Raw genomic sequence first — 16,749 nt, 5'->3', positions numbered from 1 at the left:
GCCTATGTCTCCTGCGGAGCCCGTCTATACCCCATGGTCCTTATGGAGTCCCCAGCATCCTCTGCGGACTAGGAGAAAAAGATTTACCGGTAGGTTTAAAATCTTATTTTTCTTAATATCGGGGTTTAACAGTACGGAAAACCTACTCACAATAATAATCATAAATATGTTTTATGAAATCCTTGATTTCTGCATGGAACACTGTGGACTGCATCTTTTCACTTATAATCCATTGCCAACATGAGGCTAGGCGTGGTCATAGGCGGATCCAGGGGGGGGGGGGGGGGGCACTCAGGCCCGTGCCCCCCTGTCGTTTCTGACTTCTTCTTTTTTCAAAAGGAGAACAGCAGCAGCTACTGCTATTTCTGTCAGTCAGATTTGATAAAGTAGCCAGCAGGCACTAGGACCTGCCGATGCTCTAACAGCAAGTCCGTGTGGTAACCATGGGGAGGCTGGAGCCCCCTGCTCACACTGCAACCTACCTCCCCCACTGCCAGCCGGCCAGAGTCCAGCCCAGGCGCGGGGTTCTAATGCCAGCATTGAGTAAGACTGTTACTTATGACGGCGCAGCATTAGCCCTCACTGCACCGCACAAGAATCCCCAGCGCTTCCTCCTCCACTTCCTTTACCATCATGCTAGGTGCAGTCAAACTCAGCCTCAGCTTTGAGAAGGCGGCCCGTGTGATTGTGACAGGGCTGTCCTGCAGATGTCTTATGCTGCTTGTTGGAGATCCAGCTGGCTGCTTCTGCTGATCAAAGATGGGCAGTTCGTGTCCTGCAGTCTGAGTCTCAGAGCAGTGCCCAAAATAAGGTATGCTGCACCTGCCACCACCAACTAAACACTATAATAATTATATTGGGCTGGGGTGCCTTCCAGGCTCCTATAACTAATGGAACAGATGACCAACATTTCAAGACCCAATCAGCCTTTTCATCAGGGTGAAACATTGGCAATAAACCAGGATGCACTCCTACAGCCAATCATTACCTGATGGCGTATTCTGTGAGACCACGCCACCTGTGATACCACACCCCTTTTCTGGGAGCACGCGTGCCTTAGGTGCATGTAAATATAACTATTACCGTTCCCCTATCATGGTGCCCCCCCTTTCATTTTCGTCTGGATCCACCCCTGGGCGTGCTGCAAAAACATCAGTCTGCATTGCAGCAAGTGCATATCTTTTTTGAAATTCTCCAAATCACACCTGGATAGGAATGGTGAATTGTGCCACTGAAGTATTGGTTTATATCCATCACCTGATACAGGGGAAGTTTCACATCTTAATCCATTAGTCACAAAATGTACACATTCATTTGGTTCACTGTACCTTTATAGTCTAATATCATTTATTATAGAAAAAAAAAACATTCTGGCTTCCACAGATATATACTAACCCCATTTAACTTGGTGTAAGCTTTGTTACTTAGGATGACAATGTTACAGTTTATACACAATTCTGTTACTTGTATTTAGATGCTGAGAACCTGCTCATTACCTGATCTCTCTAAAATGTTCAAGACCTTAGTGGATGTACCCAGTGTTGCGGACTTGCAGGGGGACGAGAACCTGGAGATAGAGGATATAGAGGATGAGCCTGCACAGGATGCAGAGCATTCGGATTCTGAAGACACGTGAGTGTATTACCATTACAATAAGATAGACTGGTATATTTGCTAAAGGTCAATTTTCATCATTGTTTATCAAGTTCAAATCGATCTAAATCGATGTTGTACTTCCAGGGCTAAAACATTTACGAACATTTAAAAAATCTTCTATTAATAAATGTGTGTTTCAGCCACTGAAACCCAACATTGTTTGAGATCGATTTTCATCGATTTGAAATCATTGAAAATCAACCTTTAGTAAATCAACCCCCGAACTTCTTACCATCACGTTTACAAGAAAACGGAAGCTGATGAGTGGACGTCATAATTTTTCCTTTGAAACTTGTTGCTTCCTTAATATTGTAAATCCATGAGCTACAGTATGTCTGAAATAATTGTAGTATCTCAACCATTACTTAGCCTTTCACACTAGTTGTTTTTTCTTTCTTTGTGTTGTATGTGCTCACTACTATTTCACAGCATACAGAGTAGGTGTAGAATGTGTTGTATTATAATACCATTTCAGATTTGCATTGTACAGCTATGGCCAAAAGTTTTGAGCATGACACAAGTATTGTTTCTCTGACGTCCTAGTGGATGCTGGGAACTCCGTAAGGACCATGGGGAATAGACGGGCTCCGCAGGAGACTGGGCACTCTATAAGAAAGATTTGGTACTATCTGGTGTGCACTGGCTCCTCCCTCTATGCCCCTCCTCCAGACCTCAGTTAGATTTCTGTGCCCGGCTGAGCTGGATGCACACTAGGGGCTCTCCTGAGCTCCTAGAAAGAAAGTTTAATTTAGGTTTTTTATTTTACAGTGAGACCTGCTGGCAACAGGCTCACTGCAACGAGGGACTAAGGGGAGAAGAAGCGAACCTACCTGCTTGCAGCTAGCTTGGGCTTCTTACGCTACTGGACACCATTAGCTCCAGAGGGATCGACCGCAGGACCCGTCCTTGGTGTTCGTTCCCGGAGCCGCGCCGCCGTCCCCCTTACAGAGCCAGAAGCATGAAGATGGTCCGGCAAATCGGCGGCAGAAGACTTCAGTCTTCACCAAGGTAGCGCACAGCACTGCAGCTGTGCGCCATTGCTCCTCATTACACACTTCACACTCCGGTCACTGAGGGTGCAGGGCGCTGGGGGGGGGGGCGCCCTGAGCAGCAATAAAAACACCTTGGCTGGCAAAATAACCACAATATATAGCCCCAGAGGCTATATATGTGGTAATTACCCCTGCCAGAATACAAAAAATAGCGGGAGAAAAGTCCGCCGAAAAAGGGGCGGAGCCATCTCCCTCAGCACACTGGCGCCATTTTTCCCTCACAGTTCCGCTGGAAGGAAGCTCCCTGACTCTCCCCTGCAGTCTACACTACAGAAAGGGTAAAAAAGAGAGGGGGGCACTAAATTTTGGCGCAGTTTAATACTATAAGCAGCTATAAAGGGTCATAATTCAGTTAGTCCCTGCATTATTATAGCGCTCTGGTGTGTGCTGGCATACTCTCTCTCTGTCTCCCCAAAGGGCTTTTGTGGGGTCCTGTCTCCTTTAAGAGCATTCCCTGTGTGTGTGCGGTGTGTCGGTACGGCTGTGTCGACATGTTTGATGAGGAGACTTATGTGGAGGCGGAGCAGATGCCTGTAAATGTGATGTCACCCCCTGCGGGGCAGACACCTGAGTGGATGGATTTATGGAAGGAATTACGTGCAAGTGTCGACTCCTTACATAAAAAATTTGACGACATGCCAAATGCGGGACAGCCGGCTTCTCAGCTCGTGCCTGCCCAGACGACTCAAAGGCCATCAGGGGCTCTAAAGCGCCCGCTACCTCAGATGGCAGACACAGATGTCGACACGGATACTGATACCAGTGTCGACGACGATGAGTCAAATTTAATGTCCACTCAGGCCATTCGTTGCATGATTGAGGCAATGAAAGAGGTATTACACCTTTCTGATATAAACCCAGGTACCTCAAAAAAGGGTATTATGTTTGGGGAGAAAAAACTACCTATAGTTTTTCCCCCATCTGAAGAATTAAATGAAGTGTGTGAAGAAGCGTGGGCTTTCCCCGATAAAAAATTGGTGATTTCAAAAAAATTACTAATGGCGTTCCCTTTCTCGCCAGAGGATAGGTCACGTTGGGAAACTCCCCCTAGGGTGGATAAAGCGCTCACACGTTTGTCTGAAAAGGTGGCACTACCGTCTCCGGATACGGCCGCCCTAAAGGAACCTGCTGATAGAAAGCAGGAGGCTATCCTAAAGTCTATATATACACACACTGGTGTTATACTGAGACCAGCTATTGCTTCAGAGTGGATGTGCAGTGCTGCTGCTGCTTGGTCAGATTCCCTGTCGGAAAATATTGACACCCTAGACAGGGACACTATATTGCTAACCGTAGAGCATATAAAAGACTCAGTCTTGTACATGAGAGATGCACAGAGGGAGATCTGCCGGCTGGCATCTAGAATAAGTGCATTGTCCATTTCTGCTAGGAGAGGCTTATGGACTCGGCAGTGGACAGGAGATGCAGATTCTAAAAGGCACATGGAAGTTTTGCCTTATAAGGGTGAGGAGTTATTCGGGGATGGTCTTTCAGACCTTGTTTCCACAGCTACAGCTGGGAAGTCAGCATTTTTGCCCCATGTCCCCTCACAGCCTAAGAAAGCGCCGTATTATCAGGTACAGTCCTTTCGACCCCAGAAAAACAGGCGGGGAAAAGGCGGGTCCTTTCTGTCTAGAGGCAGAGGAAGGGGGAAAAAGCTGCAACGCACAGCAGGTTCCCAGGACCAAAAGTCCTCCCCCGCTTCTTCCAAATCCGCCGCATGACGGTGGGGCTCCACAGGCGGAGCCAGGTACGGTGGGAGGCCGCCTCAAAAATTTCAGCGATCAGTGGGTTCGCTCACGGGTGGATCCCTGGATCCTTCAAATAGTATCTCAGGGGTACAAGCTGGAATTCGAGGCGCTTCCCCCCCGCCGTTTCCTCAAATCGGCCTTACCGACAACTCCCTCGGGCAGGGAGGCTGTGCTAGAGGCCATTCACAAGCTGTATTCCCAGCAGGTGATAGTCAAGGTACCCCTACTTCAACAAGGACGGGGTTACTATTCCACACTGTTTGTGGTACCGAAACCGGACGGTTCGGTGAGACCCATTTTAAATTTGAAATCCTTGAACACATACATAAAAAAATTCAAGTTCAAGATGGAATCGCTCAGGGCGGTTATAGCAAGCCTGGACGAGGGGGATTACATGGTATCCCTGGACATTAAGGATGCTTACCTGCATGTCCCCATTTACCTTCCTCACCAGGAGTACCTCAGATTTGTGGTACAGGATTGCCATTACCAATTCCAGACACTACCGTTTGGACTGTCCACGGCACCGAGGGTGTTTACCAAGGTAATGGCAGAAATGATGATACTCCTTCGAAAGAAGGGAGTTTTAATTATCCCGCACTTGGACGATCTCCTTATAAAGGCGAGGTCCAGGGAGCAGTTACTGGTCGGAGTAGCACTATCTCGGGATGTGCTACAACAGCATGGCTGGATTCTAAACATTCCGAAGTCACAACTGGTTCCTTCCACTCGCTTACTGTTCCTGGGGATGATTTTGGACACAGAACAGAAAAAAGTGTTTCTCCCGCAGGAGAAAGCCAAGGAGCTGTCATCTCTAGTCAGAGACCTCCTGAAACCAAAACGGGTATCGGTGCATCACTGCACACGAGTCCTGGGAAAAATGGTGGCTTCATACGAAGCAATTCCATTCGGCAATTTCCATGCAAGGACCTTCCAGTGGGACCTCTTGGACAAGTGGTCGGGATCGCATCTTCAGATGCATCAACTGATAACCCTGTCTCCAAGGACCAGGGTGTCTCTACTGTGATGGCTGCAGAGTGCTCATCTTCTAGAGGGCCGCAGATTCGGCATACAGGACTGGGTCCTGGTGACCACGGATGCCAGCCTTCGAGGCTGGGGAGCAGTCACACAGGGAAGAAACTTCCAAGGACTATGGTCAAGTCAGGAGACTTCCCTGCACATAAATATTCTGGAACTAAGGGCCATTTACAATGCCCTAAGTCAGGCAAAACCCCTGCTTCAAAACCAGCCGGTACTGATTCAGTCAGACAACATCACGGCAGTCGCCCATGTAAACCGACAGGGCGGCACAAGAAGCAGGATGGCGATGGCAGAAGCCACAAGGATTCTCCGATGGGCGGAAAATCACATAATAGCACTGTCGGCAGTGTTCATTCCGGGAGTGGACAACTGGGAAGCAGACTTCCTCAGCAGACACGACCTACACCCGGGAGAGTGGGAACTTCATCCAGAAGTCTTCCTACTATTGGTAAACCGTTGGGAAAGGCCACAGGTGGACATGATGGCGTCCCGCCTCAACAAAAAGAGATATTGCGCCAGGTCACGGGACCCTCAGGCGATAGCGGTGGACGCGCTAGTGACACCGTGGGTGTACTAGTCGGTTTATGTGTTCCCTCCTCTGCCTCTCATACCAAAGGTATTGAGAATAATAAGAAGGCGGGGAGTAAGAACGATACTCGTGGTTCCGGATTGGCCAAGAAGAGCTTGGTACCCAGAACTTCAAGAAATAATATCAGAGGACCCATGGCCTCTACCGCTCAGACAGGATCTGCTACAGCAGGGGCCCTGTCTGTTCCAAGACTTACCGCGGCTGCGTTTGACGGCATGGCGGTTGAATTCCGGATCCTAAAGGAAAAGGGCATTCCGGAGGAAGTCATTCCTACGCTCATAAAAGCCAGGAAAGAAGTAACCGCAAACCATTATCACCGTATTTGGCGGAAATATGTTGCGTGGTGTGAGGCCAGGAAGGCCCCAACAGAGGAATTTCAGCTGGGTCGTTTTCTGCACTTCCTACAGTCGGGAGTGACTATGGGCCTAAAATTGGGTTCCATTAAGGTCCAGATTTCGGCTCTGTCGATTTTCTTCCAGAAAGAACTGGCTTCTCTGCCTGAAGTTCATACTTTTGTAAAGGGAGTGCTTCATATTCAGCCCCCTTTCGTGCCTCCTGTGGCACCTTGGGATCTTAATGTGGTGTTGAGTTTCCTAAAATCACATTGGTTTGAACCACTTAAAACTGTGGATCTGAAATATCTCACGTGGAAAGTGGTCATGTTATTGGCCTTGGCTTCGGCCAGGCGTGTGTCAGAATTGGAGGCTTTGTCATGTAAAAGCCCTTATCTGATTTTCCATATGGATAGGGCAGAATTGAGGATTCGTCCCCAGTTTCTCCCTAAGGTGGTATCAGCTTTTCACTTGAACCAACCTATCGTTGTGCCTGCGGCTACTAGGGACTTGGAGGATTCCAAGTTACTGGACGTAGTCAGGGCCTTGAAAATTTATGTTTCCAGGACGGCTGGAGTCAGGAAGACTGACTCGCTATTTATCCTGTATGCACCCAACAAAATAGGTGCTCCTGCTTCTAAGCAGACTATTGCTCGCTGGATTTGTAGCACAATTCAGCTGGCGCATTCTGCGGCTGGATTGCCGCATCCTAAATCAGTAAAAGCCCATTCCACAAGGAAAGTGGGCTCATCTTGGGCGGCTGCCCGAGGGGTCTCGGCTTTACAACTTTGCCGAGCTGCAACTTGGTCAGGGGCAAACACGTTTGCTAAATTCTACAAATTTGATACCCTGGCTGAGGAGGACCTTGAGTTCTCTCATTCGGTGCTGCAGAGTCATCCGCGCTCTCCCGCCCGTTTGGGAGCTTTTGTATAATCCCCATGGTCCTTACGGAGTTCCCAGCATCCACTAGGACGTCAGAGAAAATAAGATTTTACTCACCGGTAAATCTATTTCTCGTAGTCCGTAGTGGATGCTGGGCGCCCATCCCAAGTGCGGATTGTCTGCAATACTTGTATATAGTTATTGACTAACTAAAGGGTTATTGTTGAGCCATCTGTTGAGAGGCTCAGTTGTATTTCATACTGTTAACTGGGTATAGTATCACGAGTTATACGGTGTGATTGGTGTGGCTGGTATGAGTCTTACCCGGGATTCAACATCCTTCCTTATTGTGTCAGCTCTTCCGGGCACAGTATCCTAACTGAGGTCTGGAAGAGGGGCATAGAGGGAGGAGCCAGTGCACACCAGATAGTACCAAATCTTTCTTATAGAGTGCCCAGTCTCCTGCGGAGCCCGTCTATTCCCCATGGTCCTTACGGAGTTCCCAGCATCCACTACGGACTACGAGAAATAGATTTACCGGTGAGTAAAATCTTATTTTTTCACAAAGTTTTACTGCTTCAGTGTTTTTAGACTTTTATGTCAGATGTTACTATGGTATACTGAACTAAAATGACAAGCGTTTCATAAGTGTCAAAGGGTTTTATTGACTATTACATTAAGTTTATGCAAAGAGTCAATATTTGCAGTGTTGACCCTTCTTTTGCGCGACCTCTGCAATTTGCCATGGCATGCTGTCAATCAACTTCTGGGCCACATACTGACTGATGGCCACCCATTCTTGCCTAATCAGTGCTTGGAGTTTGTCAGAATTTGTCACATTTCAATGTTTTGTTCCCCAAGCCACTTAGTTGTCACTTTTACCTTATGGCAAGGTGCTCCATCATGCTGGGAAATAATTGTTTATCACCAAATTGTTCTTGGGCGGTGGGAGAAGTTGCTCTTGGAGGGTGTTTTGGTGCCTATCTTTATTGGGTGTGGATTATTAGATCTACACTTAAAAGGTCTACAGTCAATAGGTCTACCACTAATGGTAGACATGCATTAGGTCTACTGGATCAGAAGGTCTATGATGTTAGTGTACCAAAATACAACACCAGTTCGTGTAATCCTCAATATTTAAACTACCAATAAAGGAAAATAGTGGAGTTTAGGCTGAGTTTGTATGATTATAAAGATACATTAGTAGACAAGGGATCGGTATGATATCCCGCCGCAAGGGATGCCGAATGTCATTATACAGACATTGGCATTCCGAGTGGAATGCCAGCAGGGCGGCGAGCGTATCTAAGCCCCTTGTGGGCTCAAGCTTTGCTCGCCACAGGTTCCATTCTTCCTGTAGAGTGGGAATCACCTACCTCGCTGGTATACCGGCGACGGTATGGTGCCTCCGTCGGGATCCCAGCGTCTGTATTGTGACTGCTGGGATCCCGACTATCGGTATGGTAACTGCATACCGTAGACAATATACAAATTGATTTTCAATATTCAATTTGAGCAGTAGCCTAAATAATTAGACAGAAATGATCTGTGGTTGGGTCTGTGAAAAACTATTATTAATCCTCTGTTAAGCCCACTGCAGTGTAAATGTGTGAATATCGAAAGCATCAGCCAAACTCCCCTTTGTGCAGTTTTATATTACATAGTGGTCTTACAGGAGCAGTCTCATTAGATGTAAACACCAATAAACATGCAATACAATGACATTTACAGCTGATAAGGGTACAGTGAGTTATCTATTCATTTCTCTGACGTCCTAGTGGATGCTGGGAACTCCGTAAGGACCATGGGGAATAGCGGCTCCGCAGGAGACTGGGCACAAAAGTAAAGCTTTAGGACTACCTGGTGTGCACTGGCTCCTCCCCCTATGACCCTCCTCCAAGCCTCAGTTAGATTTTTGTGCCCGGCCGAGAAGGGTGCACACTAGGGGCTCTCCTGAGCTTCTTAGTGAAAGTTTAGTTTTAGGTTTTTTATTTTCAGTGAGACCTGCTGGCAACAGGCTCACTGCATCGAGGGACTAAGGGGAGAAGAAGCGAACTCACCTGCGTGCAGAGTGGATTGGGCTTCTTAGGCTACTGGACACCATTAGCTCCAGAGGGACCGAACACAGGCCCAGCCTCGGAGCTCGGTCCCAGAGCCGCGCCGCCGGCCCCCTTACAGAGCCAGAAGCAAGAAGAGGTCCGGAACAATCGGCGGCAGAAGACATCAGTCTTCAACAAGGTAGCGCACAGCACTGCAGCTGTGCGCCATTGTTACTCAGGCACACTTCACACTTCGGTCACTGAGGGTGCAGGGCGCTAGGGGGGGGCGCCCTGAGCAGCAATGTAAACACCTTGGCTGGCATAAATACACCACATATAACCCCCAGGGCTATATGGATGTATTTTAACCCCTGCCAGAACTCACCAAAAAGCGGGAGAAAAGACCGCCGAGAAGGGGGCGGAACCTATCTCCTCAGCACACGGGCGCCATTTTCCATCACAGCTCCGCTGGAAGGACGTCTCCCTGACTCTCCCCTGCAGTCCTGCACTACAGAAAAGGGTAAAAAAGAGAGGGGGGCACTAATTTGGCGCAGTTTTGATACTAACAGCAGCTATAAAGGGAAAAGCACATTTTATAGTGGTATTCCTGTCTATATATAGCGCTCTGGTGTGTGCTGGCATACTCTCCCTCTGTCTCCCCAAAGGGCTAGTGGGGTCCTGTCCTCTATCAGAGCATTCCCTGTGTGTGTGCGGTGTGTCGGTACGATTGTGTCGACATGTTTGAGGAGGAAAATGAGATGGAGGCGGAGCAATTGCCTATTATAGAGTTGTCGACACCTGAGTGGATGAGCTTATGGAAGGAATTGCGTGACAGTGTCAGCTCTTTACGACAGACAGTTGACGACATGAGACAGCCGGCTACTCAGCTTGTGCCTGTCCAGGGGTCTCAAACGCCATCAGGGGCTTTAAAACGCCCGTTACCTCAAATGGCAGACACAGACACGGATACTGACTCCAGTGTCGATGATGAGGAGACAAACGTGACTTCCACTAGGGCCACACGTTACATGATTGAAGCAATGAAAAATGTATTGCATATCTCTGATAATACAAGTACCACTAAAAAGGGTATTATGTTTGGTGAGAAAAAACTGCCTGTAGTTTTTCCTGTATCCGAGGAATTAAATGAAGTGTGTGATGAGGCGTGGGTTTCCCCCGATAAAAAACTGATAATTCCTAAAAGGTTATTGGCATCGTACCCTTTCCCGCCAGAGGATAGGGCACGTTGGGAAACACCCCCTAGGGTGGATAAAGCGCTCACACGCTTGTCTAAACAGGTAGCACTACCCTCTCCTGATACGGCCGCCCTAAAGGAACCTGCCGATAGAAAGCTGGAGACTATCCTAAAATGTATATACACTCACACGGGTGTTATACTGCGACCAGCAATCGCCTCAGCCTGGATGTGCAGTGCGGGCGTGGCGTGGTCGGATTCCCTGACTGAAAATATTGATACCCTAGATAGGGACAGTATATTACTGACTATAGAGCATTTGAAAGATGCATTTTTATATATGCGTGATGCACAGAGGGATATTTGCCGACTGGCATCAAGAGTTAGCGCGCTGTCCATTTCTGCAAGAAGAGGTTTATGGACGCGGCAGTGGTCAGGTGATGCGGATTCTAAAAGGCACATGGAAGTATTGCCTTATAAGGGGGAGGAGTTATTTGGGGTAGGTCTATCAGACCTGGTAGCCACGGCAACTGCTGGAAAATCCACATTTTTACCCCAGGTAGCTTCTCAACCTAAGAAGACGCCGTATTATCAGGCGCAGTCCTTTCGGCCCCATAAGGGCAAGCGGGCAAAAGGCGCCTCATTTCTGCCCCGTGGCAGAGGGAGAGGAAAAAGACTGCAGCAAACAGCCAGTTCCCAGGAACAAAAGCCCTCTCCCGCCTCCGCAAAGTCCTCAGCATGACGCTGGGGCTTTACAAGCGGACTCAGGCACGGTGGGGGCCCGTCTCAAGAAGTTCAGTGCGCAGTGGGCCCACTCGCAAGTGGACCCCTGGATCCTTCAGGTGGTATCTCAGGGGTACAAATTGGAATTCGAGACGTCTCCCCCTCGCCGTTTCCTAAAGTCTGCTTTACCGACGTCTCCCTCAGACAGGGAGGCAGTATTGCAAGCCATTCACAAGCTGTATTCCCAGCAGGTGATAATCAAGGTACCCCTCCTGCAACAGGGAAAGGGGTACTATTCCACACTATTTGTGGTACCGAAGCCGGACGGCTCGGTGAGACCAATTTTAAATCTAAAATCCTTGAACACTTACATACAAAGGTTCAAATACAAGATGGAGTCACTCAGAGCAGTGATTGCAAACCTGGAAGAAGGGGACTATATGGTCTCTCTGGAGATACTCCTTCGAAAGAAGGGAGTTTTAGTTATCCCTTACTTGGACGATCTCCTGATAAGGGCAAGATCCAGGGAACAGTTGGAAGTCGGGGTAGCACTATCTCAGATAGTGCTGCGGCAGCACGGTTGGATTCTCAATATTCCAAAATCGCAGCTGATCCCGACGACACGCCTTCTATTCCTAGGGATGATCCTGGACACAGTCCAGAAAAAGGTGTTTCTCCCGGAGGAGAAAGCCAGGGAGTTATCCGAGCTAGTCAGAAATCTCCTAAAACCAGGCCAAGTCTCAGTGCATCAATGCACAAGGGTCCTGGGAAAGATGGTGGCTTCTTACGAAGCAATCCCATTCGGCAGATTCCACGCAAGAACCTTCCAGTGGGATCTGCTAGACAAGTGGTCCGGGTCGCATCTTCAGATGCATCAGTGGATAATCTTGTCACCAAGGACAAGGGTGTCTCTCCTGTGGTGGTTGCAGAGTGCTCATCTTCTAGAGGGCCGCAGATTCGGCATTCAGGACTGGGTCCTGGTGACCACGGATGCCAGCCTGAGAGGCTGGGGAGCAGTCACACAGGGAAGAAATTTCCAGGGCTTGTGGTCAAGCCTGGAGACATCACTTCACATAAATATCCTGGAGCTAAGGGCCATCTACAATGCTCTAAGCCTAGCAAGACCTCTGCTTCAAGGTCAGCCGGTGCTGATCCAGTCAGACAACATCACGGCAGTCGCCCACGTAAACAGACAGGGCGGCACAAGAAGCAGGAGGGCAATGGCAGAAGCTGCAAGGATTCTTCGCTGGGCGAAAAATCATGTGATAGCACTGTCAGCAGTGTTCATTCCGGGAGTGGACAACTGGGAAGCAGACTTCCTCAGCAGACACGACCTCCACCCAGGAGAGTGGGGACTTCACCCAGAAGTCTTCCACATGATTGTGAACCGTTGGGAAAAACCAAAGGTGGACATGATGGCGTCCCGCCTCAACAAAAAACTAGACAGGTATTGCGCCAGGTCAAGGGACCCTCAGGCAATAGCTGTGGACGCTCTGGTAACACCGTGGGTGTACCAGTCAGTGTATGTGTTCCCTCCTCTGCCTCTCATTCCCAAGGTACTGAGAATCATAAGAAGGAGAGGAGTAAGGACTATACTCGTGGCTCCGGATTGGCCAAGAAGGACTTGGTACCCGGAACTTCAAGAGATGCTCACAGAGGAACCGTGGCCTCTACCTCTAAGAAGGGATCTGCTCCAGCAGGGACCCTGTCTGTTCCAAGACTTACCGCGGCTGCGTTTGACGGCATGGCGGTTGAACGCCGGATCCTGAAGGAAAAAGGCATTCCGGGTGAAGTCATCCCTACCCTGATCAAAGCCAGGAAGGATGTAACCGCACAACATTATCACCGTATTTGGCGTAAATATGTTGCGTGGTGCGAGGCCAGGAAGGCCCCTACAGAGGAATTTCAACTGGGTCGTTTCCTGCATTTCCTGCAAACAGGACTGTCTATGGGCCTAAAATTAGGGTCCATTAAGGTTCAAATTTCGGCCCTGTCGATTTTCTTCCAGAAAGAACTGGCTTCAGTTCCTGAAGTTCAGACGTTTGTCAAGGGGGTACTGCATATACAACCTCCTTTTGTGCCTCCAGTGGCACCTTGGGATCTCAATGTAGTTTTGGGGTTCCTAAAATCACATTGGTTTGAACCACTCACCACTGTGGACTTAAAATATCTCACATGGAAAGTGGTAATGCTGTTGGCCCTGGCTTCAGCCAGGCGTGTCTCAGAATTGGCGGCTTTATCCTATAAAAGCCCTTACCTAATTTTTCATACGGACAGGGCAGAATTGAGGACTCGTCCTCAATTTCTCCCTAAGGTGGTTTCAGCGTTTCACCTGAACCAGCCTATTGTGGTACCTGCGGCTACTAGGGACTTGGAGGACTCCAAGTTGCTGGACGTAGTCAGGGCCCTGAAAATATGTTTCCAGGATGGCTGGAGTCAGGAAATCTGACTCGCTGTTTATCCTGTATGCACCCAACAAGCTGGGTGCTCCTGCTTCTAAGCAGACTATTGCTCGTTAGATTTGTAGTACAATTCAGCTTGCACATTCTGTGGCAGGCCTGCCACAGCCAAAATCTGTGAAAGCCCATTCCACAAGGAAGGTGGGCTCATCTTGGGCGGCTGCCCGAGGGGTCTCGGCGTTACAACTTTGCCGAGCAGCTACTTGGTCAGGGGCAAACACGTTTGCTAAATTCTACAAATTTGATACCCTGGCTGAGGAGGACCTGGAGTTCTCTCATTCGGTGCTGCAGAGTCATCCGCACTCTCCCGCCCGTTTGGGAGCTTTGGTATAATCCCCATGGTCCTTACGGAGTTCCCAGCATCCACTAGGACGTCAGAGAAAATAAGAATTTACTTACCGATAATTCTATTTCTCGTAGTCCGTAGTGGATGCTGGGCGCCCATCCCAAGTGCGGATTGTCTGCAATACTTGTACATAGTTATTGTTACAAAAATCGGGTTATTGTTGTGAGCCATCTTTCCAGAGGCTCCTCTGTTATCATGCTGTTAACTGGGTTCAGATCACAGGTTATACGGTGTGATTGGTGTGGCTGGTATGAGTCTTACCCGGGATTCAAAATCCTTCCTTATTGTGTACGCTCGTCCGGGCACAGTATCCTAACTGAGGCTTGGAGGAGGGTCATAGGGGGAGGAGCCAGTGCACACCAGGTAGTCCTAAAGCTTTACTTTTGTGCCCAGTCTCCTGCGGAGCCGCTATTCCCCATGGTCCTTACGGAGTTCCCAGCATCCACTACGGACTATGAGAAATAGAATTATCGGTAAGTAAATTCTTATTTTCATTTCTCTGGTTGCTAGTATGTTTGGGGAGACTGATAGAGATCTGCAGGAACTGCAGGCATCAATGGAGCAGTTACTAAGAGAGGATGCAAATGAAGATTACGGTGAAGCCGATGATGCAGCCAGTGCAAGTGCACAACTATCAAATAAGATGGAGGAAGAGGAGAATGATGCTGAGCAGGAGATTGAAGTGGAGGATGATGAAAATCAGCCTAGTAGTGAAAGTGTAATAAATGAAGAGTGGCATTCAGGTACATTTCCTACATCTGGTTTGTGTTATGGAAGTATAAGCTGAACATACTTTGTGTAGTGTTAAGATGATGCATTTTCACCTCACTAACCATACAGTAAGTCTAAGTACTTGACTCTGATGTAGAATGATAGTATAGCTAGTATAGCTCTATTTTTGTTTTAGATTGCATATGTAAAAGAGTACATTTAGATGTAATGTTTTCCTGTGCATCAATCGATCACATGGGTGCAGTATTACACGTGCCCCAGCTCTGCCTAACAGCTTCATATTGCTCCTGTAGCCCCACCCACTGACTGAATGACTCATTTACTATGAGAAGATGCAGGCCATCAGGAAAAGGTAGCGTCTAGTTTCCTTTCGCGGAGAGGACTTTTCCCCTGGGTCCATGTCACCCAACTATTTGGAATAGTAACCTGTGGCAAGTGGAGCAAGACACCGTGCCCGAAGTGTGGCGAGCGTGCAATGGTGCATAGATTAAACAAAATAACTTTAAAAAAAAAAGAATGGATAAAATATTTATGCACTGTAAGGGCGGAAGTTTTCTTCTGCCCTCTCGTGCAGTCACTTCCAGGTCCTTTCCACAAGGGGAACATAGACACAACTACTGTATGAGGAAAATTGGACAAAGCTATTCGGAATCTCGTCACTTTACAAACTTTTTAAAAAGGTTATAAAAGTGCCTGGGTTAGTTTTGGGACATATGAGAAGTTTCAGTTGCGAAACGTTTTATTGGCAAATATATTCATATAGAGATGTGTATTCATACACCTACAGTGTTCGCAAATATGCGCTGTTCTGAAGTCCGGGGACTCACTTTTGTGAAATGGGTGGGTCCCCAGGAACGTGCTCCGCTGCAGCCAATCCCTCGTTGTGAATTGCCTGATTGACACTTTCTAGCTGTGAGTTGGAGCCTTACCAGTCTTCCTGGCAGCGGGCCCCCTCCTGGTCATGTGCAGCGGCTTCCCAGGGGCCGGGCAGAGTGTGAAGAGGCCCTGCGCTACACTGTTTTATCTGCTGCGGATCGGGATGTGGCGGCGTATGTGCTGCGGCCTGGAGGTGATCGCCGGTGACTGTATATGTCAGATGATATGTGCTGTAGGGGGTGACGGCTGGGGAGGCTGCTTATAACACTCCAGAAAGGGATACATCGGCACCTCAGAGTTGGTGACATCAGATGCTGGGAAGGCGGAGATGGTGACCGCATGGCGCTGGAAAACCCTACAAAAGTGTTACACAAGGTGAGGGGCGAGAGGGTGACAGTGTGTAGCATACAGGACACTCAGCACAGCCACTGGGATTTGAATCATGTTGCCTGTAATTTATGTGCTGGGTGCAGTTACCAGCAAAGGCAGCCAGCACAGTGAGTGTCATTGAAGTTGACTCAAATCCCAGTGGCTGTGCTGAGTGTCCTGTATGCTGCACAGCCCAGCAGCATTGTCACCCTCTCACCCCTCACCTTGTGTAACACTTTTGTAGTGTCTAAATCCAGTCTGTGGCTCCTGTCATAGTAACACCATATGTATAAATGTATTTAATAATGTGTTTTTAAAAATAAGATTTTACTTACCGGTAAATCTATTTCTCGTAGTCCGTAGAGGATGCTGGGGACTCCGTAAGGACCATGGGGAATAGACTGGCTCCGCAAGAGATAGGGCACTTTAAGAAAGACTTTGGATTCTGGGTGTGCACTGGCTCCTCCCTCTATGCCCCTCCTCCAGACCTCAGTTAGGGAAACTGTGCCCAGAGGAGACAGACAATACGAGGAAAGGATTTTTGTTAATCCAAGGGCAAGATTCATACCAGCCACACCAATCATACCGTATAACCTGTGATAAGCTACCCAGTTAACAGCATGAACAACAACATAGTCTCGGTTCAAACCGATGAAACTATAACATAACCCTTATGTAAGCGATAACTATATACAAGTCTTGCAGAA

General features: G+C 48.3%; 1 protein-coding gene across 3 annotated transcripts in view; it reads left to right on the top strand.

Annotated features, from left to right (window-relative positions):
- Positions 1-16,749, top strand: part of NEK1 (NIMA related kinase 1) — a 344,019-nt gene that overhangs the window by 294,887 nt on the left and 32,383 nt on the right. For all 3 annotated transcript variants that reach the window (XM_063920623.1, XM_063920622.1, XM_063920624.1), the window contains 2 exons: positions 1,475-1,632; positions 14,576-14,808. In XM_063920623.1, coding sequence (XP_063776693.1) covers positions 1,475-1,632; positions 14,576-14,808 — 391 coding nt within the window. The remainder of the gene's footprint in view (positions 1-1,474; positions 1,633-14,575; positions 14,809-16,749) is intronic.

This window comes from Pseudophryne corroboree, chromosome 1 (assembly GCF_028390025.1).
Source record: "Pseudophryne corroboree isolate aPseCor3 chromosome 1, aPseCor3.hap2, whole genome shotgun sequence".
Taxonomy (NCBI): domain Eukaryota; kingdom Metazoa; phylum Chordata; class Amphibia; order Anura; family Myobatrachidae; genus Pseudophryne; species Pseudophryne corroboree.
This window is presented reverse-complemented; position numbering and strand designations above follow the sequence as displayed.